The sequence below is a fragment of the Misgurnus anguillicaudatus genome, chromosome 19 (assembly GCF_027580225.2).
Source record: "Misgurnus anguillicaudatus chromosome 19, ASM2758022v2, whole genome shotgun sequence".
Taxonomy (NCBI): Eukaryota; Metazoa; Chordata; class Actinopteri; order Cypriniformes; family Cobitidae; genus Misgurnus; species Misgurnus anguillicaudatus.
Window position 1 is genome coordinate 31,191,057 of NC_073355.2, and position 24,146 is coordinate 31,215,202.

The 24,146-nt window shown below is 39.1% G+C and overlaps 2 protein-coding genes across 5 annotated transcripts; one reads left to right on the forward strand and one right to left on the reverse strand.

The window, feature by feature from the left end:
• Positions 1-94: 94 nt before the first annotated feature.
• lat (linker for activation of T cells) lies at positions 95-10,967 on the forward strand. The gene is made up of 13 exons (XM_055194364.2): positions 95-1,322; positions 5,353-5,457; positions 5,650-5,695; positions 6,299-6,333; positions 6,433-6,487; positions 6,566-6,627; positions 7,203-7,235; positions 9,766-9,820; positions 9,948-9,994; positions 10,090-10,131; positions 10,222-10,266; positions 10,443-10,524; positions 10,609-10,967. Exons 2-12 carry the CDS (start codon positions 5,355-5,357, stop codon positions 10,517-10,519), a joined length of 600 nt encoding a protein of 199 aa, XP_055050339.1. The 5' UTR covers positions 95-1,322; positions 5,353-5,354; the 3' UTR covers positions 10,520-10,524; positions 10,609-10,967.
• Positions 10,968-11,707: 740 nt separating this feature from the next.
• atxn2l (ataxin 2-like) lies at positions 11,708-23,835 on the reverse strand. 4 transcript variants are annotated; one of them, XM_055194366.2, is made up of 24 exons: positions 23,504-23,835; positions 23,149-23,246; positions 22,057-22,096; positions 21,693-21,749; positions 21,468-21,539; positions 18,385-18,559; positions 18,180-18,301; positions 17,200-17,291; positions 16,875-17,099; positions 16,424-16,764; positions 16,251-16,337; positions 15,479-15,607; positions 15,323-15,391; positions 15,161-15,216; positions 14,754-15,088; positions 14,596-14,671; positions 14,371-14,514; positions 14,213-14,273; positions 13,339-13,499; positions 13,115-13,241; positions 12,883-12,992; positions 12,581-12,763; positions 12,313-12,487; positions 11,708-12,194 (listed from the first exon to the last, which is right to left on the reverse strand). In XM_055194366.2, exons 1-24 carry the CDS (start codon positions 23,522-23,524, stop codon positions 12,145-12,147), a joined length of 3,006 nt encoding a protein of 1,001 aa, XP_055050341.2. In that variant the 5' UTR covers positions 23,525-23,835; the 3' UTR covers positions 11,708-12,144. The 4 variants fall into 4 exon arrangements, with proteins under 4 accessions (XP_055050341.2, XP_055050342.2, XP_055050340.2 ...); XM_055194367.2 differs by having other exon boundaries at positions 14,371-14,520; positions 14,602-14,671; positions 23,149-23,243; positions 23,504-23,834; XM_055194365.2 differs by having other exon boundaries at positions 14,371-14,520; positions 14,602-14,671; positions 23,504-23,834.
• Between the last annotated feature and the right edge of the window lie 311 nt (positions 23,836-24,146).

Here is a 24,146-nt window from a genome sequence, read left to right on the forward strand (position 1 = left end):
CATCTTGTCTTTTTGTATTTCGCCTACCCATCCTAATAATAGCACGTTTTTACTTCAACTTTTGCGTCGTCTCTTTTTCTTGCATGTTTTCGTTCAGTCTCTCTCTCTCTGCAGTGGCACAAATGAAGATCAGAAGGTTTTCAGTTGCTGTGGTTTCCTGTTTGTAGGTGGGATATAGAGATGCAAAACTTGTTTGGTGAATTTGCTCCGAAAAGGTCTCGTGAATGAATTATGAACACTTAAGAGCCTGAATCGAAACAATCACTCTTTGTGCGGTGGAAAATTGGCTGAATGTTGTTTTGCTTGTGTGAGAGCACACTCGTACCCCTATTGTTCCTGTAATTTTTGCTTGTTTGTGTAGGCAACGGCAACACCACAAAATGCCATAAGAGTGGGTGGCAAGATTGAGAAACTATGACTCACTGTCGGCAATCATGATGCTCAGAGTTGAGACGACTTAAAAGCAATTTTCAATTAACAAATTAACACATTCTTTATGTATAAGAACTATTTTTGGCTAAACGGTTCTATAAAGAAACCTTCTGTTTCAAGAAAGGTTCTTCCTAATATAAAAAAGCATGCACAAATGGTTCTTCCATGGTTTCGTTTTGTATCTAAACACCATAAAAGTGCTATCTTTTTATAAAGGACAAGATTTTAGTCTAATGTAGGCCAATCACATGCACCCATGTTGCTTTTGAGGCTTTTGATCTGTGGTCGCCTCTAGATGACAAACATATATGACAAACAAGCGAACGGAATAAAATCTGCATGGTGACAGAAAGACAGAAGCCGAATGTTCAGATGAAAGAGTAGATAAAGAGGGAGGTGAAATGAACGGGAAAGCAGCCACTTAGAGAGATAAAGAGGAGGAAAAGAGATGCTGAGTGGCGCAGGTGACGGAGCTACACTTTCAGTCAGCCTATGAGAGGAGAGAAAGCAAGTGCAGTGAGTTTTTTTGCGGCAAGGCCCTGTAGATCAGGACACATTTTAACGGCTCGTATAAAAAGTACAACGTTAGCAATACGTTTTTCGATTACTTGAGCGCATATGAAGAGACTGAATGATTGCAGAAATTCAGGTTGGGAAATCTAGGTGGAAAAAGTTAGGGGAGAGGTAGTGGACCCAAGAAGCGAAAAGGGGCAAGCTGTGTGGGTAGAAGAATTAAAAATGATGGCACCCTCAGTGTGAGCTGTGACTTGTAAGTTGTAAGTTTACAGCCTGCAGTGTATGTGTGAACTAGTCTCCACAGTGTGGTTAAAAGTTTCTGCTGAGCAGAAACGTGTGCTGGCTTGACTCACTTTGCTTCTGCTGCTAAAAAGGTAAGCATCATTTTTTTTATCTATTTCAGGTTTTACTGACAGAGTAGAAGTGTGAAAGAAATCTCATGTTAAAAATTATGTATTTAGAGTTTACTATGATACAATACCTACTGTAGTAGAGTAAAAGCGTAAGCTGAAAAGGCCGTACAATAATTTATTTTTGATGTTTATAAACTACACTCCTAAAATTGTCTTTGTATAGTTTCATAACAGAACAGTTCTCTGTAACAGAAATGGGTCCTACAGACTATATAAAGATAAGAAAAGGTTCTCCTTTGACTTTAGAGCTTCTTTGGAGAACGAAAAATGTATCCATGTTTAGTCTGATGAACCTTTTCAGATCATTTATTTGTAACTGGACTTTATATCCCGAGTGTTTCAAATCCTCTCTCTTTTAAAAAATAAAGGTGCTTAAAAGGTGCTTCACAGCATGCCATAGATGAATAATTTTTGGTTTCTCAAAGAACAATTGGTTGTATACCTTTTTATTACCTAAAGACTTTTCAGATGTTAAAGGTTCTTTATGGAACCATTCAGTCAAAAATGGTTCTATGGCAACCCTGAAGGACCTTTATTTGCTTAAATGCACTACTTCAGTCCACTACCTTTCGTTTGCATTATATTTAAAAAGTCTTACTAGAGATATTTATCCCAATTTGTGAGTGTAAAACATTTAAAAGTCAATATTTTAAAATATTGGAAATATGACAATATCTTAAAAATTAAATGTTCATTTGTTATAATTTTTTAGGAGTGACATGTTTGTAATTTTTCATTTCAGATTTTTTCTTTCTCGTTGTCTTAAATATTGTCTAATTTTACTTTACTTTCTTCAGTAAGCTCATTTAAAATAGTGCATTACATAAAAGGACTGAAAATTGCACTGAACTGATTATATATTAACGCAGTTTATTTGTATTTTTTATTTACTGGTACATTTATGCTGGTTTATAGTGTCATTAAGATCTGAGGGTCAAGATATCACACCATGTCAAACTGTGAATTAAACCTCATAACACTTATTCTTGTCTGGTCAGTTACAGACCAACCATCATTCATATTCTTCACACCACCACCACCATCTTTTCTCACCAAACTAATTACAGCATAGTGCACTTCACATTCTTAAAAATATCATCGTTCAGTGTGGCTTTGAAGTGATTTTACGTATTATTTATAATGGTGTGATGTTTTAAAACATCTGCTGGGGACCATCCACGTATTTAGCAAAAAAGTGTTGGTACTACCATGTGCTGTCCTTTTGAGGCTACCAAGATTCAAGAGAAATTGACAGTGGGCCAAGGGAGGCCCGAACCTCTCATCATGTGTCGTTTTTCTCATCTAACTGCAAAATACAGGAAATCCGTTTCCTGGCACTAAATGCAACCACAGTCAGTAACTTACACACAGATAGAGAGATGCGTGTTAAAACTTGCAAAGCGAGTGATGCTGAGTGAAATTACGCAGATTGAGAATCTGGTAAATTTAAGCAAGTCAAACTAAAACTTCACCTGAGAAGTGTAACAGGTCGTAGGTTGTATAAAAATGTCGGATATGGTAAAGTTGTGTGCGAAAATGAGCAAAAGATCAATGATAGTGTTAACAGGTGTTTTTCAATGTTATCCTAAGTGCAACCTAGGCACAGAGCTAAATATCAAATTTGAATAAACACATTTGGTAAATGTTATGCTTTAAACAAGTAAAAAGGTACCAAATTCATATTCAAGATTTGAAATGCATTCAAAATGCAATCTCAGAAACGTCTATAAAACCTGCTGTAATGTACATTTGTAAGTGGTACATTTTACAAATCTGTATAAAACATATCATTTATCTTGGTTTAAGATGTTCAGTTAACACTTTTTCAAATAATTCAATGATATTATTGAATAATTTTTGCAACACAAACGATAAATCACATCGGCGCCAATGGTCTGCGTGATGACACAGTACAGCAGCATAGTGTGGAGGACCACAAGAGTCATGCAAAATGTAATAAAGAACTTCAATATTTAATAACTACCTGGACAATAAAAATAGCAATTAATAGATTTGTTCAAATTTTCATTGATTGATCTATAAATGGATGGACAAAGTTGCAAAAAAAATCATTATGAACTACAAATACAGGTTTAAATTAGGCATTTAAAAGGGCATTTCCGTTTAACATTTCTGTTTTCATTTTCCCGATGGTTCTCCTTGTTCTTTTCGCTATTCAGTTTGCTTTTCGTTTTGGCCTCTCTGTTTAGCTTTTCCGTGACTCTTTGGGTCGAGGATCTATAAATCTGCGCATGACGTACAATCAGAGCCAATCAGCGAGCTTGTTACATCCACCTGGCCATAGCTAATTTGCATTTCTCATTTGACCATTTGCAAGGATCCAAAGAGTCACGGAAAAGCTAAATAGAGAAGCTAAAACGAATAGCAAATCGAATAGCGAAAAGAATAAGGAGAACCATCGGGAAATGAAAACAGAAATGTTAAACGGAAATGCACTTTTAAATGCCTAATTTAAACCTGTATTTGTAGTTCAATTTATAAATCCAGTTATTTATTTCTCTTTTTAAATTGCTTTTTGAAATTCCATTATTTAATTAAGAATTTATAAATGCAATTTAAAATGATGAACTTATTGAGTGTTTTATGTTGTTTTTGTAAATTGTTATATTACTTTGAACTATTTATTAATGGATTAATATTTCATTTCTACGTTATTTTTATAATCTCACTTTTTATTAGGGGTGTGCATTGGCACTGCCCTCACAATTCAATTCAATTACGATTCTACGATGCATTGCGATGCATCAGAATTCTACTGTACACAACAAGGCAAATTTTTAATCAGTCAAGTAAAGTCAAGTGCAACTATTCTCAACAAAAACGGAAGCTTAGCAACTTTAAGACAATGACAATTATATACCTGAGATAATAATTTTACAGACAGCGTAAGTCTTGTCTAGTTTCCCATTAACTTCATAGAATCCGAAATGTGCCCATATGTCCACTTTCCATAGAAAAGGGTGCATTTCTATTTACTCGTCTATCACGGTCATCTCTCTCCGCCTCAGCCATCTTGATTGTTGTTGTTATGCCCCGGAAGTTATTGAAACTTTACAACTTTATTGTCCACTCGAGGCCAGAAAATAAACAGTGACATAATCGATTATGGTACTTTGCTGAATCGATGCTAAATCGTGCATGCGTGCATTGCCAAATCGATTATTGTTGACACCCCTACTTTTTATTGCCTTATAAAATGTAACATAATGATTTTTTTTGTAGCTTTGTCTATTTATTTGTGGATTGATTGGTGAAGTTTGAACGGCTCTATTGATTGCTATTTTTGTTGTCCAGGTGGTTGTTGGGTGTTGAAGTTCTTTATTGCATTTTGCATGGCTCTTGTGGTCCTCCATACAGCAGTGCTTTAGTCGGCCCAGGTTCGAATCTCAAGTCTTTGTCCTTTCCTGGCTCCTGCTTCTCTCTCTCTCTCTTTATTTAAATAAAGCTATAAATGCTGAAAAATATCTGTTAGAAAGTAGTAAATGATAAATCGTGTCTATACCAGTTCTATAAGATAAAGCTGTGAGGAACCAGATACCATCGCCCCACATTTTGCATTATGAAACTGTTGTATAAATTAAATGACCAAATGTTAAATATAACTGACTTCTTCAGCGTGCAGTCCCCCTTGTCTACGATGCATCCCTTCATGGCCTTCCAAAGAAAATTTTATGACAAAAACATTTAATGATACAACGTAGTGCTGTTGGTTAGTGCCTTATTTTTTCTAAGGTAAAATTACACTGAATTTATGATAAATTTTTGTATTTTATAAAATGTCACAAAACTGGGCCCCCCGGCACAATCCTGCGACCCCAGTTTGAGAACCACTGGCTTAGGGAATAATTTTTAAGGTTTATTGGCACTAATCTACAAAAATACAACACAATACCAGCTTCAATGAAAGGTTTATGCTGTTATTTTATAACCCTAGTGCTATAAAAGTTATGTTTTTGCTTTCTTTTTACAGTTATGGACTCCACTGTACTGTTGTCGGTGGTAGGCGGGGCTCTCCTCCTGTCAATCATATTTGTAACCGGTCTGTGTATTAACTGTTTTCGGAGCAAGCAGCCAAGTAAGACAAAGTGTTATGATCTAAAAAAATAAATCATATTATCTGTCTGAAGTTTTTTGTCTCATTGGAGCTCCATAATAAAAATATTACTACTCTATAGCTCAGTGATGCAAAACTCACATTAATTTGCGATGTTTTGTATGTGCATCATGATGGGAAAGTCTTATTTGTTGTAATACATTTTCTTTACAGCAACCATCTCTCAAAGATCCAGTGACTCCAGTCCAGAACACCCAACGTAAGCATTTTTTACATTTAAAAATACAAATTAAATAAATTAGTGATAGTGTAAAGTGTGTTTTAAGGAGGATATGTCTAAGAGTCTACAGAAGTGTCCACAATTAAAAATTAACCTTTTGATAACCTTAAAAGGGGACATGCCAATTTGACTTTTTCCATGTTTAAGTGCTATCATTGGGTCCCCAGTGCTTTTATCAACCTAGAAAACTAGAAACCCAGTAACTTAGTTTTGGTAAACCATTCTCCACAAGCATGTGAAAAATAGGTCATTGAAATTTGGCTCCACTGGTGATGTCAGAAGGAGATAATGCCGCCCCTTAATCTGCACTATCCAACTATGGCACTGCCATTTAGTGCAGAGATCAGCTCATTTTGCTCAAACCTACAAAGTGGTAATTTTAACATGTTATAATAAATTATCTATATGATATTTTGAGCTAAAACTTCACATATGTACTCTGGGGACACCAAAGATTTATTCGACATCTTAAAAAAGTCTTTTGAAATGCCCCCTTTAAATTTACACACAGATTTACACAAATAAAGTTACACACAGTATGTGTTAGTTCAGCATTCTCTCTCTTTCTCTCTCTCCATACAGACCGGGTTTTGTGGTTCGACATCCCCAGTCTACATGTTAACATTTTTTCCTTATTTCTAACACACACAAACTCATAAGTTATTACCAAAAATAAATCCATCTATAGCTACTAAAATTGTTCTCTCTCTGATCAGATGCATCCTATCCGGACCATAACAGAATCAACTACCAACATACCCAACTACCCCAGTGAGTTCTGACCCTTTCTTAAAAATACACAGATGTACAGACTGTGTTGTGTTTTGTTAATAATCACTTTACCCACAGTTCTCTCAGTTCTCCATCATTTAGTTCTGCAGTGAAGTCTCCCTCATGTCCCCCTTCTGAAAGTGAGTTTTATTCAATCTTTGAAAATATTTTTTTTACATTAGTCTTTATGGTCACAGAATGACGGTTTCAATGGGCAACAATGAAATAAACAGCTTTTAAGGAACAAACTTAACTTCCGGTAGACCTAAACATAGAGTCCCTCTAGAGTCGATTATTTCTGATAACAAGCTAAACAAATAAACAGTAATTTACCTCAAAAGCATATAAACCATTACACTGAGCTAATGTTACTGTGTAAAATGAATGTATACACTGTTAGCTACAGATACTTAAATATTTGCCTTGCTGATCCACACAGTGTTGGTCTATGTTCACTGTCTCCCCTCATCTTTTGGAACCCAAACATTTTTTATTTGCCACAAGGTATTTGTTTTAAAGGTCAGTTTAGTCACAAACACAGACTGGAAGTTAAGGATCAGTGTGTAACCGCGGCAACGCGCATGCTTTAGATGAAACCGTCTAGCTGTTTTAAACAAAAAGATAGTTTATTTAAAATTTTTTAAGAAAATCCTCTCATTGTTTTCTTCAATAGTATGTCATTACAAACCTGTTTGCTTTTTGTTTGTTTTTAAAGCTGGAAGTCAAGCCAGTTATGTGAACCAAAGCGGTAAGGAGGGATATACCAACTACCAATTACACAACACATTATTATGTAGTTATGGAGATAATCCAGTGGGTTTGATTTGCTTACAGGTGCATTGATGAACATTAAAGTTTCTGTAAAGTCGTTCTTGAAAATTGTTTCTAAACAAATTATAAATGTTTAAGACGTATTGATGAAACACACCAAAAAGACTGTAATCTATACTGAATTGGAGAGTTAGATCGTTAAACAGTTTTTCACCATGTCTGTCTGTGTTGAGGATTATTTGGGCAGGGTTAAAACGGTGGTCCAATGATGCACTTGAGCCACAACGCATGGCTACGCCCCTAACCCAATTGCGAGCTCTCTGATAGAGACTGAGCGCAGTTATGCAAATTACGCCTACCGGGGGGAAAACAATCCAACCGTCTCTATTGACTTTGTATTGCGAGAGGCCGCATCCTTGTCATTTCTGGCTTATAACAAAAACAGAATAATGCCTAAAAGCTGCTGTGTGACAATATGTACAGCTTACAAGTCAAAGAACCCAGAAATAAGTTTTTATAAGCTGTCGAGCCGTAAAACTGAGCCTTTTAAGGAGAAAAAATTGGATCGCCGACTACGTTTCCCTCTAGTGGGCGCAGTTCTACTAATAGAAGTACTATGAAAAGTTGCCTGTTTTCCACTTTTGTGTCTTTAAACGCTCGTTTTTTGAGGTCGACAGCTTATAAAAACTTGTTTCTGTGTTTTTTGGCTTGTTAGCTGTACATATTGTCACACAGCAGCTTTTAGGCATTGTTCTGTTTTTTGTTATAAGCCAAAAATGACAAGGAGGCAGCCTCTCGCAATACAAAGTCAATGGAGACGGTTGGATTGTTTTCCCCCCCGGTGGGCGTGGTTTTCAGGTTATGATGCGCTGCGCTCTGTCTTTATGAAGCCAATATGGAATCTTATAAACTATCTACCGTCGCATCCCCGTCTGAAGGGTAAAAATGCAAAAGTCTGCTCACGGTGGCTCTCGTCGCGTACGCGTTTACGTCACAGGCATGCCCCAGTTCAGGAAAATAACAACAAACATGTAGAATTATTTCCATATGTCAGACCTTCAAGTTGCCATAGCAGCTCTGATAAATATACAAGTCTTTCCAGCAGTTGTACGAAATATTCACAGCTAGAGAAGGTGCATTAATTACCTCCATCAAATTGTTGATGCGCCAATTCGTCGGAGGAGAACAGGGAAGAAGGTTGTACACAGGCGCGCGGACTAGGTGTTGCTGTCTGTCATTGCTTCACATTGCCACCTAGCCGCTTGGAGTGCATACTACATCAAATATCACACACTTTTGCGTCACCATATGCACGCAGATTTCCCCCTCAAAACACTTGTGTAAACGCTGAATAAAAAGTGATAACGCAACGCCACTTTTGCGTTTTCTTTTCAGATCGTTTCCATCTAAACGTAGCCTTAAACTGCAATTCATCGACTGGCCGCTTGATGCTGGCTCCAAATGGGAGTCAATTCCCATAGACCCCCATGTTAAAAATGGCCAACTTTACAGTAGAAAATAATATGTTTACAGCCTGGTACAAAAATAGTTTTTGGTCTGTATAGCTAAGTTTGCCCTTCTTGACAACTGTGAGGGGGGTGAATTTATTTGTAACTCCTCGGTTTAAATTATATTAAGCTTTAAAGTTCTGCATAATTAAGGGCGTGGCCACTTGAGTGAGGGGTAAACAGCCACTGCGGTCATTAGAATCGAGTTAGGCGGGTGTGGTTTCAGCAACCAGAGACCTCAGCTTTACCCACGTCCCGCCTCTTTACCCATTTTCGGATATCCGCGAGTGATGCGGGATGACACGCGGCCAAGATGGTGACGGCAGGCAACACCTACTTTGTTTCAAAAACGATCTTCAGAAACCAATGGGTGATGTCATGGACACTAAGTCCATCTTTTTTTTACAGTCACTGGCTGTTTCTCAATTCCAAGAACGCAAAGAACGGACTTGCGTTCTCGTGGAGATTGGTCTTGCCAGGCGACCTTGGAAGAATGAACTCAGGTGGTCGCAGGAACACAGACCGCATTTGAAAATTGAGATGTGTGCGATCTTCCTGTTGGTCACCTGACCTCCGCCATTGTTTTGCCGCAATTGATTTCAGCGCGCAAGTCTGAGATGTTTTTACACACCAGATGTATTCCAGATCTCCAGATCATTAACAGACATCTTGCAGACGTACCTGTGCTATCTGAAACAGCCTATGATTTGACCGTTTAGTGGGCGTGGTTTCAGCGCCGAAAGCGGACACGCCCCCCCTGTTTAAGAGATTTTTCCCAAGATTAACTTATTTTATTTACTTGGCGTTTTTTTACAGCATTCACACTTGGTTGGATGGTTAATAACACATTTTTCTGTGGTGTGACAAACTCAGAACACATTTAATATCTGACTTTACATGGACTTTAATGTTTTGTGTGTCCCCTTAAACTATTCGGTGTATGCCAACGTGTAGCTTATGTGATTTGTAAATAATGATGAATCTGTGATTCTGCTTTAGACAGAGAAGATGAGCCATACCAACAGCCCACAGATGAAACAGACAATAATTACATGTAAGAACAAATCTACCAGATCCCAAATCAATTGTCCCAAACAATTACACACAAATTTCTTCAATTCAAATGTTCATTTTCTTATTTACACCTTAAACACTTATTAAACCGACATTTTTTCCCTCAGAACTGTGATTCCTGATTCGCAGAGCAAAGCATCGTCCCATAGCTCAGGTGAGACTGTAAACTGCGCACAAAATCTAATTTAATTATAAGAGATGTTGTTGTTATATGACAATGCTGTCGTTATGCTAACGTTAACTCCGTAGGAGAAAATTATATAAACGTTGGGGACGCGGAGGATGAATCAGGTATAACACACACTTAAAAAACAAATAACCAAAAATGGAATATTAATGTTAAATATGTGTCGTGTAACTAATGCTGGGCTGTATTTACAGACAAAGATGATAATGATTATATAAATCTCCACAACTCACCTCTAGGTAAGTTTGAAAACGCTTTACAGGTACTAAGCAGCACTGATTTTGAATTACTCTCGCGGTACTTCGCAAGTCCCGTCTGCGCAGCAGCGCGTGAAGTCGTTAACACCCAATAACTAATATGATGATTAAAGTGATGCGTTGAAATGTATGATCCTGTTTTTCTTGCTTCACAACAGCTCAGTCCTATGACAGTAAAAACAGTGATGACCGGGGGAGCTCTGATTATGTCAACACAGCCCCTAATTTATTATAATCAAGGTATGTTTCACACATTTTGTATCTCAGATGCCTTAATAGAAAATGCTAATTAAAACGTTCTTAAACTGTTTTTGTCTCTCCAAGATGTTTCTTGGTTGGATCTACTTTCTTTTAACCCAAGGATGATGGGATGTCAAAGACCTAAGAGAACCAGATGAGTTTTGAGATGTGCCTAGATGTTGAAATTTAACAAGCATATCACTGTCATCTCTCCAGATATTTCTACTGCTTCTCTCAACCATTAAAAACAGATCTGCTGACGATACCTGAGAATGTTTTTATAGTTTTTCTGTTTAAGTATTTTTGCTATTTACAATGTACTGCATACTGACTTTTACTTTCAAAAATATGACCACACCACTTTGAAGAATTTCGTTGACTGTTTGAGTATACAATGTATTATACAACTTTGTTATTAATATGAATAAACAACTATTTGTTTATGACTTGGTAAAATTATTAATCATGCTTTACCTGCTATTAAACATGGGTGTTAAATAAGCATCAAATCAGTGTGAAAAATTAACAGTGACACAAAAATGAAAATTCTGCATATTGTATGAATATATATATTTTAAAAAAAAAAGATAGTTTGATAAATGATTGTAAGCACACAGCTGATTGTAACCATTGACTTCCATAGTAGGAAAACTATTATTGAAGTATTGTAATAAATGATAAATATTTTATTAAGCACGCAGTTGACAGTACCCATTGCATTTTTGAATTTTCTACTATACAAGTCAATGGTTACAATCAGCTTACCATCATTTATCAAAATATCTTAATTTGTGTTCATCAGAAAATAAATTCAGTTAAGAAGGTTAAGAACAACATGAGGATGAGAAAATTGACAAAATCTTCATTTTTGGGTGAACTATCCCTTTAAAGAGTAATTAATCTGAGAATTCTGTTATTTATTCAAACCATGTTGTTTTAGACTTTATGAATTTATTTTTTATGTTGAACACAAAATAATAAATATTTTGATAAAATATGGTACCCACTAACAGATGTAGGATAAACATATACTATGGTTACCACCAATGCTGTGCTTACCATCATTTATCAAAATATCTTATTTTGCGTTCAGCATAAGTCTTAACAAGTTAATAGATTAACATCAAGTTAGTATGTAGTGCAAGATTATAAAAGACAAAACATTTGAGACAAAACAAGTAGGGAGAGTTTAAAAATTTATTTATTTTTATACACTTTTTAATTTTTTTTGTTCTTTTTTATTTTTTTATTTACCATTTATTATTTACTTATTTAATAAGGGGGTTGAGGATAAAGGGAGAGGTCACTGTATTTTTATAAAAATGTCCCTCGCTCTTTCCATTCGAGTTTCTCTCCCGCTCTCACGCCCTTTCCCTCGGTCCGTTTTAAACACTCCGTTCGTTCAAATTAAAAAGAGCACAAAGAAAAAATAAAACGAGCACATTCAGTCTTGCAAGAGGTATGAATAAAAACAAAATCTTTTTCCATTCTTAGAGAGAGAGAGAGAGCAGGTTTAGAGTATGTACATATGAGCGTGCGATGGTACACACAAGTGTCCAGGTGAGGGCGCTCATTTGTCACACTGTGGCAATGGCCTCTGTTCCGGTCTCAGTCATGCTGTCAGTTTCCAGGAGGGTGGAATTGCATCTGCTGTGTAGGGTGACCCTGCACTGATAAAAAAAATAAGAGAAACAAAATGTAAACACGCACACACACTTCACAATAGCATTAAACACTTATAGTCACTAGAGATTTCCTTTAAACTAGGAATAAATGATTGTCTATTACCCTGAGGTGGCATGTAGGAGTACTGCTGGTGAGCTGGATGTTGGGGTGGGGGAGGTCCATGCTGAGGGCCAGAGCCCTGCTGAGGAGGAGGATGTCCCGCATGAAGCAGCATCACATGAGGTGGCCCGTGACCTCCTGAGTGGTGAGGACCCGAGAGAGCACTTTGAACATGAGTCTGAGAAAAATGACAGTTAGTTTAGAAATTCATCGTCTCGGCAGTCACACAAATACATATTATTAATTGCATCCCTAGGGATGTGGGACCCACCTGTGTGAGTTGTCCTAAGGATGAGTAAGGATGAGGAAGGGGCTGGTGTCCGGGCAGAGTGTAGCCTTGAATGGGGTAGGGGGCCTGTGGAGAGCTGTGTCCCGGAGGCATGTTAGGGGGTGTCTGTGCCGACATCGGCCCAGGGTGGTACAGAGAAGGAGGCTGAGGACCGGACTGACCAGACTTTGGAGACAAAGACAACAGTTTATACTTTCCTCAGTAACTTAATACACAAAAGCAAGTTATTTAATTCTGCATATCCCTAAAATTTATATTTCATGCACTCTGGCGGGTGGATGTACCTGTCCTGGACTGGGAGCAGGGTGTTGAGGGGGTGGCTGGTTGCCTGTGGGGGTGCTGGAGGGCTGAGGGGGGTGCATGGAACCCGAGTGATGAGAGAACGACTGTGGAGCTGAAAGAGAACATCACATGGCTGTAAAATATGTCATAAAAACACTATGCACAATAGAGTCGACCTAAATCTAGAAATTCAGTTCTAGGGCTGCCATGTCCTCAAGTCTTTGCGTTACTTACCATACATGCCCTGCTGAGGATTTGGTGGTCCTTCAGCCTGGCCAGGATATTGGGGTCCTGGGGGACACAGCGCTTGCGGGTGCCCTCCTGAACTCAGCACCCGTCCACCCTGGAGCATAGAATAGACCTGGAGACCAGATGGAGAAGTAAACAAGTTTGTTTAAAAGCTGACTTTGTGTACAACCTTGAATGTACTATTAATAAAGACGTGTGTGTGCGTTTACCTGTCCAGAGTAGTGGGGCATGGCTTGGATGACCTGATTATACTGCAGAAACTGTTGAGGGTAAGGAGAGGCCACCAGAGGAGGACCTGCAGCTGATGCCGCAGCCTGGATCATAGGGGGCGCTGAAGAGCTGTGGTCTGGACGAGGGGTCACCACAGAACCTGACAAACAGGCAGAGTAATCATCAATGCATGTATGCTTGAGTTTGGATCCTTATTAAAGGATAAGTCAATTTTCTTTAAAAAAAAATCCAGATAATTTACTCATCACTATGTCATTCAAAATGTTGATTTCTTTCTTTGTTCAGTCGAGAAAAAATTATGATTTTTCTCATTTTAATGGACTCTAAAGGACCCCAACACTTAACAGTTTTAATGTAGTTTCAACGCAGCTTCAAATGACTCTAAATGATCCCAAACAAGGCAAAAGAGTCTTATTTAGCAAAACGATCATCATTTTTGACAAGACCGCATCACAGGACCAGAGATAGACGAGAAGTTGTGGTTTAAAAGTGCATATTTTTTATTTTTCTTGTAAAAAATGACAACCGTTTCGCTAGATAAGACCCCTATGCCTCACCTGGGATCGTCTAGTCTTTTAAAACTCTGTTAAAAAAATGTTAAGTGTTGAGTTACGTGTTGGGGTCCACTAAAGTCCATCAAAACGAGAAAAATCCTGGAATGTTTTCCTCAAAAAACATAATTTCTTCTCGACTGAACAAAGAAAGACATCAACACTCCGGATGACACGGTGGTGAGCAAACCATCTGGACTTTTCTAAAGAAAATTGACTAATCCCTTAACATAGCTTGATTTACATGGAATCATTTCATTGTTCTGCATGCTCCTGGGGAAATGTGGATTTTAAAAGTTACCTTTAGCTCTTGGGTATTTTCCTTGATTGACAGTTGGCATGGGATACGAGTACATCTGTGGCTATAAACAAGAAAACAATTATTACCTTCATATCATTTATTTTTTCCCAAATAACCATTTAACATCACCAGAGTAAGGAACCCTATAAGACAAACACCTGTACGGAGTGACCCTGTATCTGGATGGGTGACATGTAGCTCAGGTATTGGGTATTGTATATGGTGTTCTGGCCTGGTGGGGGCTGTAGCACCACTGTGGGGCTGGGTGGAGTCGGGCGTGGTGGGGTGGGTGTGGCTGAAGGCTTCACCTGCAAGTGACACGTTAGGTCAGGTAAGATAGTTTGTACATTTTCAACAGCAAAAAAAAAAGTTAAAGCAAGTACTCTCACCATGCTAAGAGGGGCCTTGGTGGGGTTGAACTCTTTGGCGTTGGGGTTCAGTGTTGATTTTTTCACTTGACTAAATAGGAAAGCCAAACAAAAATGTTAGTTATTAAACAAAAATACTGCAATGACATGAAGCCTCTAAATGTTTTACTCACTCAGCCATGCCCTCGGATCTCTCAGATGTTTCCGTTTTGCTCTCCTCACTGCCCGGGGTCCTCGCAGGCTGGGGAGTCTCAGACGATTGCCCGTCTCCGGTGGAATTTTGCATGGCAGGGCCAGACTGGGCAGAGGGTGCGACTGGTGGAGGGGTGGTGATTGCCACACCTTCTGCATTTGTCTCTCTACTTCTCTCCTCTGCAGGAAGCTCTGGGGTCGTGAGTGGGGCCTGTTTCGATTCCGTAGGAGGGGTGGGGTCTGTTTGCGTGTTGTGGGAGGGGTTCGATTGAGGAGAGGCTGTGGCCACAGTTGAAGTGTTGGAGCTAGATAGAAGCTGAAATCAAAGACATTTAATTTTAATATTATGGAGAAAATGCATATGCAAAATTCAATCTATTTCACTCACCTTAAAATTTTGACCAAACCTGCGAAGCTCCTCCTCCATGTCTTGTCTATGCTGGACTGAATAGAAATAGGAAAGTGATTAATTATAAGAAAGATTTATAAAAAAGTTGCAAGTAGTCAAACGCCTAAAATTTAACCACTTAAAAGGGCTGGTCAGGATTACCTTTCAGGGGTTTGCTTTCCTGGGGACTAGCTGGACTCTCCATTCGTTCCTTAGACAGAATTTCATTCACTAAAAAAGCGACAGGAAGAGTAACATAGTTGGACACATACCCAAGACACATGCAGCACGTAACCACAAAATTTTATTATTTCTCACCATCTACAGTAAACGAAAGGGCGGGGCCTGTGGGTTTGGGGGTCACCATGGTAGCTGAGGTATCCAGGTAAGGGGAAGTGGCTGAAGGAGGGTCCTGGGAAGGAGCATCAGGTTTAGGGGAACGAGAGACTGGAGAAAGACAGAAAGGAAAGCATGTTAACTTAAGAGTAAAATCAACTAAAAAAACAGCTTTTGGGGTGTGATTAGCATTATTATCATCAACCTTGGGGTAACCGTGGGTTCACACCAGCCACGTTTGAGGCGTCAAATTCACATCTACTGCGTCTAGTTTGCCGCTTGAACATTTTGAGTTTACTTGCGTCATTTGCGCATGAAATTATAGTCATCAAGACATTCATGGGAGGGGCTTCCATAGGCTTCTGCGAATCTGCTCGCTTCCTATAATCACATCACTACTAAAGCAAGCTCCTGATTGGTTAATGTGGTGCGTTTTTCCACCAAAGTTAAAATTTTTCAACTTTCAACATTTCCCGCGGCAATTGAGCATACGAGACGCGCAAATGAGGCGAAATTGCGTCTACCGCACCGCGCTAAACGCCTCATTCACACCGCAAGACCTCCAGGCGCGCGTCAACGTGTCTTTACATTGCCCCAACATTGAAATCACTCGCGTTTGATGCCTTTACCGCAGCTGGTCTGAACGCAGCATAAGAACTATGCACCATTTTGTGTAAAGCAATGATCTACACTTGTAATTTCTAAAGAGGTTTGTGATGTGTAACTCAGATGGACAGCAAGCGTGCATTTTAACCTGTAGGAGATGAGTGTGAGTTTGGGGTACGCAGGTTTCTGTTGGTCTGTCCAGGTCTTTGAGCCTTGGGTGACATTTTGGATGATACTAGATAAGAACAAAAAACAGCATTAGTAACTCACACTGGCATGCAGAAACGAACACAAGCGCATATGCGCGCACACATAGCTTACCTCCATTTACAGGCCGGCCTGCATCAGAAAGAGATTGTGGGTGTGAGAGCGAATGTGGGATTGTGTGGGGAGAAGGAGGGCTAGAGTGACCCAGCTCTGAGGGGCGGGGCTGTGTGGGAGGGCTGCTGTATCCTCCCCTGGTAGACAGAGGACTACTTCTATCAGTGGAATGAATAGGCTGACCGCTTCCAGAGGGGAGGGGCCTGGGGGAAGAGCTTGAAGATCCAGGTCTATTTGTTCGGTTGGGCAGAGTGGATACAGCGCCACCTCTTTCACCTCTTCCTGAAACACCCATCTCTCTCTCGCGTGCCCGCTGGGGTAGAGGAATGTATTTACCCTCCCTAGAATAAACACGCAGACAGCAATAACCATTAGCATATTTATACAAACATGTGTGAATGGTAAAAGGATAGGGAGTGCTGATGGTTGAAGAAAGAAAGAAGGGTCGAACCTGCTTCCAGCGCTGGAGAATCCAGGACTGTCTCTTCCTCTCTCCCGTTCTCCATCTCTCTCTCGCACAACAGCGCTGTATTTGTCTTCTTCAGTTTTCCCATCGTCGTTCTCCAACGAAACTCTGTGGCGATACTGTGAACTTGACTCGATCTCATTGGCCAGTCGAGTGGCCCGAGCCTCGCGCTGCCTGAAGCCCTCTGAGCTGCCCCGTTCTAGAGGAACACTAAAATAAAAAAAATTAAATAATCAAAAATGAGACGAATATTTCTTTCCTAAAGTAATAAAAACACTGGTTATAAGAAGTGATACAAGTACCAACTTACGTGTACATGGAGAGACTGGAATCATAGGTTGACTTCACCCCATAGTTCTCCTCATTAAAGCGAAACATCTCACTGGCATCCCAGCCATTAGACTGATAGAAAGAAAGGACATGAAATAACTTAAAGGGGTGGTTCAATGGTATTTCATGCATTCTGACTTATTAACACAGTTATAGAGTTGTTCCTCATGCTAAACGTAGGCAAAGTGTCAAAAAAAGCAGTTGGACGCGTTACAGAGTATTTCTGTGCCGAATGCACTTCGACAGGGTTCGTACAAGTTTCGGAAAGTTTTTTTCGATTACGGGTCCAGCTGACGTTTCAGGGGTTTCTATACGGATCACTTCTTTTTATGGGCACTTCCCCCGGAAAACCCCACCCACCAGTCAATCAGCGGGAGACGCTTGAACTTACAAACATGACATCACGCGACACAGCTTTGTTTAATTTCAAAACTCAACAATGGCACGAAAGAGGAAGTGTGTTTTTGGATGCAAGGAGAAGAAAGCCATCCTTATGGAAACAATGGATATAGTTTATTATCCGGGGTAGCAGCGTGTGTGTTTGATGCGCTGGATTTCATTGAAAAGTCCCAACCGGGTCATGAGTTGCATGCGGTAAGACTTCCGTGTTATGTTGGAAATAGTCGCGTGCATATTATATAAATGACACAAACATGTAGTGAATCAGAAGTTAAACAGTGTTGCATGACTTGTACTCGCTCCTCCCGCAGTAGTAACTCCTTCTTCATTTTTTCGTACATTATCGGAAAGATTCAGTAAACCTAATTTTTATTTTATAAATCTGATTAAACTAAAGACTCTTCAGAGATATAAAGGATGTAATACTTCTCCAGATTAACATCAGAAATGCAGAAACAGCGTGTTTTATGTCAGCTTTAATATGCTACCTGTAACTAAAGGTAATCATGCTAAATTAGGATCACACCGTTTAATACACAGAAGCGAAAGGGTTGAACTTACTGCATCTCCTTCTAGGTCATAATTTTCGCCATTACTGTCACCGCCATCCCACCTCTGAAGCACCTTCTCTCTGTGGTCACCATTTACTTTCGAAGAGCTGATTGCTGAATCTGTAAAGGTATCTAAAAAGTACACAAAGAATTAAAACGCTATTTTCCCACACAAACTGTACACTGACCATTCTTCAAATCACACATGTACATACCCCGTGTAGCGTAGTTGAGGTCCACATCCTTACAGGTCATAGTGACCAGGTCATTTGGGCCAAAGATCACCATGTCTGTAATCTCTTCTCTCCTGGGATGAGCAACTATACCGCCACCACCACCATCTCCCTCCTCATTTTTCACCTTGTGCACTGCATCCACTGCAAGTTCACACTAAACACACACATCCACACACAGTTAGATTGGAGTGGCACATGAAATCAATTTCGTAAATGACACTTTTAGATTTCAGGTTGACACATTTGCTACAACATACTACTGGTGTACTATTCACAAAACAAATTTAGTGCAGTAGATGGAAAGCATTTTCTATTCGCTACATAAAACTTAAAAAGATATATATATATATATATATATATATATATATATATATATATACACACACACTACACAATCTTAAAATGCAGCATTAAAATACCGCAAGCATTGTTCGCTGTTCTATGGGTGCGTTCACACTAGGGATGCTCCGATCGGTTGCAGATCTGTATCGGACGATAACGGCATTAAATGACTCGATCGGTACTCGCTAAATTTGCCGATTTCATAACCGATCTTTCGGTTTTCTTTTGTCATCATAGGGCTCTTCAATGCGGCTGCAATTAGAGAAAATTTTTACGCAGTGCGAACATTTTTATAATCCGTTGCTCATGCGCGACGTGTAGATTTGGATTTCTCTCTTTGCCTTTACAGAGATATGTGTATTTTCTATGAGGACACGCTCCGGTCCTAACAGTGTGACCCGTCTTCACATCCCCATCAAACAGCATATACAACAGATATCTATCACGGACAAAAGTTTATTATTGGCATACGTTTTAAAGTTTTGACAGTTTAAACTTACATTTTCTCACAGCTGGTCTTTTTCGTGTACACCCGCCGCTCGCACACACAGCTGCCTGTCCAGTGCACGTAAACAGAGCGATCGATCTCACGTCTTAAAGCTACAGTAACCTAATACATCTCTCAATTAAATCACTCTCTGCTCTTCACTGAAAAACTGTTATACCTCATACGAACGCGTGTTCATTTCATTTATACGGTAAAGACTGTGACACGTTTCATTTTTATTACTTTTAATAAAAATAAGCCTTTTTAAAGGCATATTAAATTTGTTGTGCTTATTTATTTGATTCTCTATTAAAACAATAATATACCCAATTACTGCAAGTATTAAAGGCGGAGTCCACGATGTTTGAAAAACGCGTTGGAAAAGGAGACGGGCCGACTACCAAAACACACTTATATAGGGCCCTATAAAATCCGTTTTATTTTTTCCCAAATTCCGTTTTATTTTTTCCCAAATTCCGTTTTCTCCGTTTTAATTTTTGCAAATTCCGTTTTATCCGTTTTAATTTTTGGCAATTATATTTTTTACCCTTTACTTTTATTTTAGTCATAAAAAGAGTGTGCCTTTTAATGTTAATGATTAAAATGTAAATGATTTGGGGGAAAAACGGGATAACAGGATTACTTTTAATGACTATAAAAGATGCATTTACACACGCACATACACACGCGCGCGCACGCGCACACACAACTCAATTCAATGCATTGTTTTTTTAGTGTTGTTGCAGGAGGAGGCTACAACAAGGTGTCAACGCAGTGGTGCCTTCAGAAGTGCCTTAAACACATCAATCCAGCGGAACGCGATCCATATTTTATACACAATCGCTTAAAATGCATATAACTTTACAAACATACACAGGATAGTGATCTGACTTAGGACAGCATGAGCATGCAGCTCTTTTCACGTGCGAGCGAAAGAGAGACAGAGAGCGGCGCCATGATGTAGATGATTATATTTTAAATGCGAGGGATAGTTAGTTTGCCTCAGCGCGCTTGAAATGCATAAAACTGAACAAATACATGAGGATTTGTGTTCGCACTTCGGACAGATGGGTGAGCGCGTGCATGTGAGAGAGGTACAGTGAGACAGACATGGATGAGAGAGTGCATGTATCTTTGCGCTCACCGTGAACAGAGTGTTGACTAAACTTCCAAACTAACAGTTCTCCGGTCACATAAAAGTCATGTGAGACCTGCTCGGAACTAAGTGCTTAGCGTCGAATTTCTTCATTTTTTTTCGCTGACGAAAGCAGAGTCGTGGAGAGCCGCTTCGCCATGGTTTCAGTGTTTTGGAGGAGGTCTGAAACGACGGGAGGGGGCGTGTCGCCCAGATTTACTTCCCCCGGTCTGCATTTCCCCCAGACATACGTTCGTCTCCCACACAAAAACATAATTTTATTCAAAATATGTAAAATTCCGCGAAATTACGCGTTTATACTAGATTCCGTGTAAATTAGCCAATTCCGCGATTCCGTCCGCGATTCCGTGATCGCGGAAATTATAGGGCCCTACTTATAGCCAATCAAATCAAATCAAATGCCGGGTTGCGTATGTGTGGGGCGGGTCTATCAACAGAAGGTCCAGATTCTATTGGGGTAGGGGCGTGTTTGTTTGGGTGATTTCAAATATCAACATTGCCTTTCAAACATCGTGGACTCCGCCTTTAATAAAACAAAGGCAACATCTGTGATACTACTTTATCTAGAAAAAATGTTAACAGTTACAGTCATTAATGAGCTTGCAAATCAGCATGAAGAATCGGTATCCGGCATTGGTATCGGCCGATCATGAAGACGACAAATCAGTACTCGGTATTGGCTGCAAAAATCCTGATCAAAGCATCCCTATTTCAGACAGCAAAATTTCAGGAAGGACAACCGCTAGTGTTAGGCGATTTGTCCCATTTTGAGATCGTCCTATCGTCAGCCTGATTCCGTTCACACACCACAGCTTCTCTGTAAATGCGGTTGTGAAACCCGAATATTTACGGGTGTGAGGTCGGTTATAGAATGCGGTTGTAAAACCCATAAATAACCGAACTGCGTGTGAAGGCAACCGTCTAAAGGATTTAAATGTGGGATTGATGCCATATTATGGAACCGTGTGAATGCAGCCAAAGACAAACTGCAGGTGATATTCTTCATTTGTAAGTTGCTTTGGGTATATGTGTCTGCTAAATGACTGAATGTAAATGTAATGTAAATGACAAACTCACATGAGGGCTTAAAGTCTTGAATATTCCCTCGTACATGCTACCATTCTTCACCATAACATCACATCTGGATCCCTGAGTAAAGGAATGTATGCATAAGCACAAAGTAAAAAAAATCAAAATCAAAAAGAGATGCGAAACTACTAACTAATCACATCATTAACTTATGATATTACTAAAATTTTGTTTTCAACATTTCTTCCCGATTTACTCCATGCTAAAACTCACCACAACAGCTGTGAGAAAATGGAGCATCCGGGAGTTGTTGTATACACCATCAAACACCTATACAAAATAAAAATCCTGTTAAGATGCATTCAAACATTATCTCTAAAAAGCACAAAGTAGTTCAGTAAATGGCTTTCTGGAAATTGAATTGTGTTTATACTTCATTTTGTATTTATTACTTTGTCCATTTACATAATTAACTATTATTAAATCTTGAGAGAGTTTCTTTTGTTGATCTTAAAACAATGATAATAAAAGATCTATTCTGTTCTGTTGTTTGAGTCTACTAGTACAAATATGTTTTGTTATTTAAGATTTTTTTAAGAAATTTGAAACTATGAATATATAGAATTGAAATACATACAGGTGATGATGGCGAAGTCGTCTTCACTGAGTTTCTGTTCCTAAAAACAAACAAACAAACAAAAAACAATTACATTTTAACACGAAAAAATGTGTTCATGCTTGCTCAAATCGTTCGATCAAAACATCTCAATGAAAAAATAACAATACATAAAATTAAAATTGGGTAAAGCACTCATTTGTACTAATATATATATATATATATATATATATATATATATATATATATATATGTATCTTAAATAGTGCAATAAAATATGCTCTCTAGGTTTCTGTACATGACCTCGCTGCTCCACGTATTGCTCTTCTGTTACATATGTTGCAAACAATAACAACAGCGTTTACTGTAACAAAAGGACAATCGTACACATTTAATAAAATGACAATGTTTGGATTACATCGGATAACTTGATCTAACAAAAAATAATTTAGCAATCTAAATGTGTGAACAATGACAACCGAACGCGTGTTTTATTCACGTCACAACGCAAAGCAAAGCAGGTTAGCGGCGTTGGCTAACACCAAAGCAAATGCCGAAGACAAACAGCTTGACATGAATGTGCGCGAATGTACGCGATCGGCACCCTCAATCGCAAGCAAAGAACACGAATAGAAAAAGCGAGGCTTGTACTTTTTTGCCATATGCATTCCGGCTCTTCCTTGAGGTCGTCTTTTTAAAACGACTCAAACTGAAAGTCAAACACGGCACACAATACTGAATCATATGTGATCAAAAACAACAACAAAACACGGCTGATCCTCGTCCACGCCCCGCCTATGATATCAGTTATAGGCTGGAAAAAATGGCAATTAAATAAAAGCTAAATTCTATTGGTTTACAAAAAAAAATTCTGGGCTACAGTGTGCGGGCCACGAAAATCGTATTAATCATTGGCACAGAAGCGTGTCGATCAAAAATGGTTTGCGACGATTGGCTACCGGCACTGCTAATTTAACAAGACTCGATGTAATTGGTTTTTCTTAGGGGTACTAAATGAAGTATGCGTTCTGACCACGCCCACTTTAACCGGTAGGCCTCAAGTTAACATGCAATCCGCGGACTTTCTGAGAAGAGTATCCGATATCTAGTTACCTTCCCGGAATGGGTCTGTTCGAGTTACTCCCTGGAACTGACGAGGCCATGGAGCCTGAAGTTCCATTGGATGTTTTGCGGCCGCCGGGTCCAGGCTGCTGTCACAACAGAAAACGTTTAATTAGTTACAGACACAAATTGCCTAACGATGTATAAACATAAGTGTGAAGTTTAAAGATCTAGCCAATACGATGATGGTTAGCCAGCTCACTAGCACGTTAGGTATGAAAGTCGAAGTTGCTAGTTTAAGAGGAGTGACAAACTTTGCACCAGAAAATTTCATACGATCTAAAATATACTGGATTAAATCGTGCGTTTACTTTTTAAATAATGTCTATGTAGAGATGGTACTCACGTTCTGTCGGCGAAAGGACATAACTAGCCGCCGAGTTGCCCGCTAAATTTCCCCTTGTTGCCTATGACAAGCTAGCAACTATACTAGCCTGTCTACACTCCTATTTTGTTGTACCGCAGGGTTCTCAGATCGGCTCGATCCTGCTTTGCGTCTCAACCCAGTCCAGTTCAGTCTGTTATTCGATCACGAAGAGAAAATAAGCCTTATTTTTCTATTAAATATTACCGGCACCACGTCTCGCGAATTAGCCAGCGATCAACGCAGTCTCGTTTTTTTAAAAATCCTCGACTGTCATTGGACGATGCCGTAAAACGTAGCGTACAGACGCAAAGGCGTACAAGATCCGCATCACGTCGACTGCCACAGGCTCACATGCTTCGACAAAGAAGCGCTTGTATATATAAAAAGAACGAAAAAGCGTATTGCTTCAAGAAAGTAAAATTACACAAACTAATATATGACAGCAACTTACCCCTTGCGTTATTAGGCAAGCACAATAGATTGATTTAATTATGAGTTGAGCCATGTGCATTTTTGTCTGCATCAGAATTTAAAAGATTCCTGTCAAAATATAAAAGATGCTTCACCATTTCTCAATATACCTTCTCGAACATAAGTCATGGTGCAAACCAAACTTGTGCAG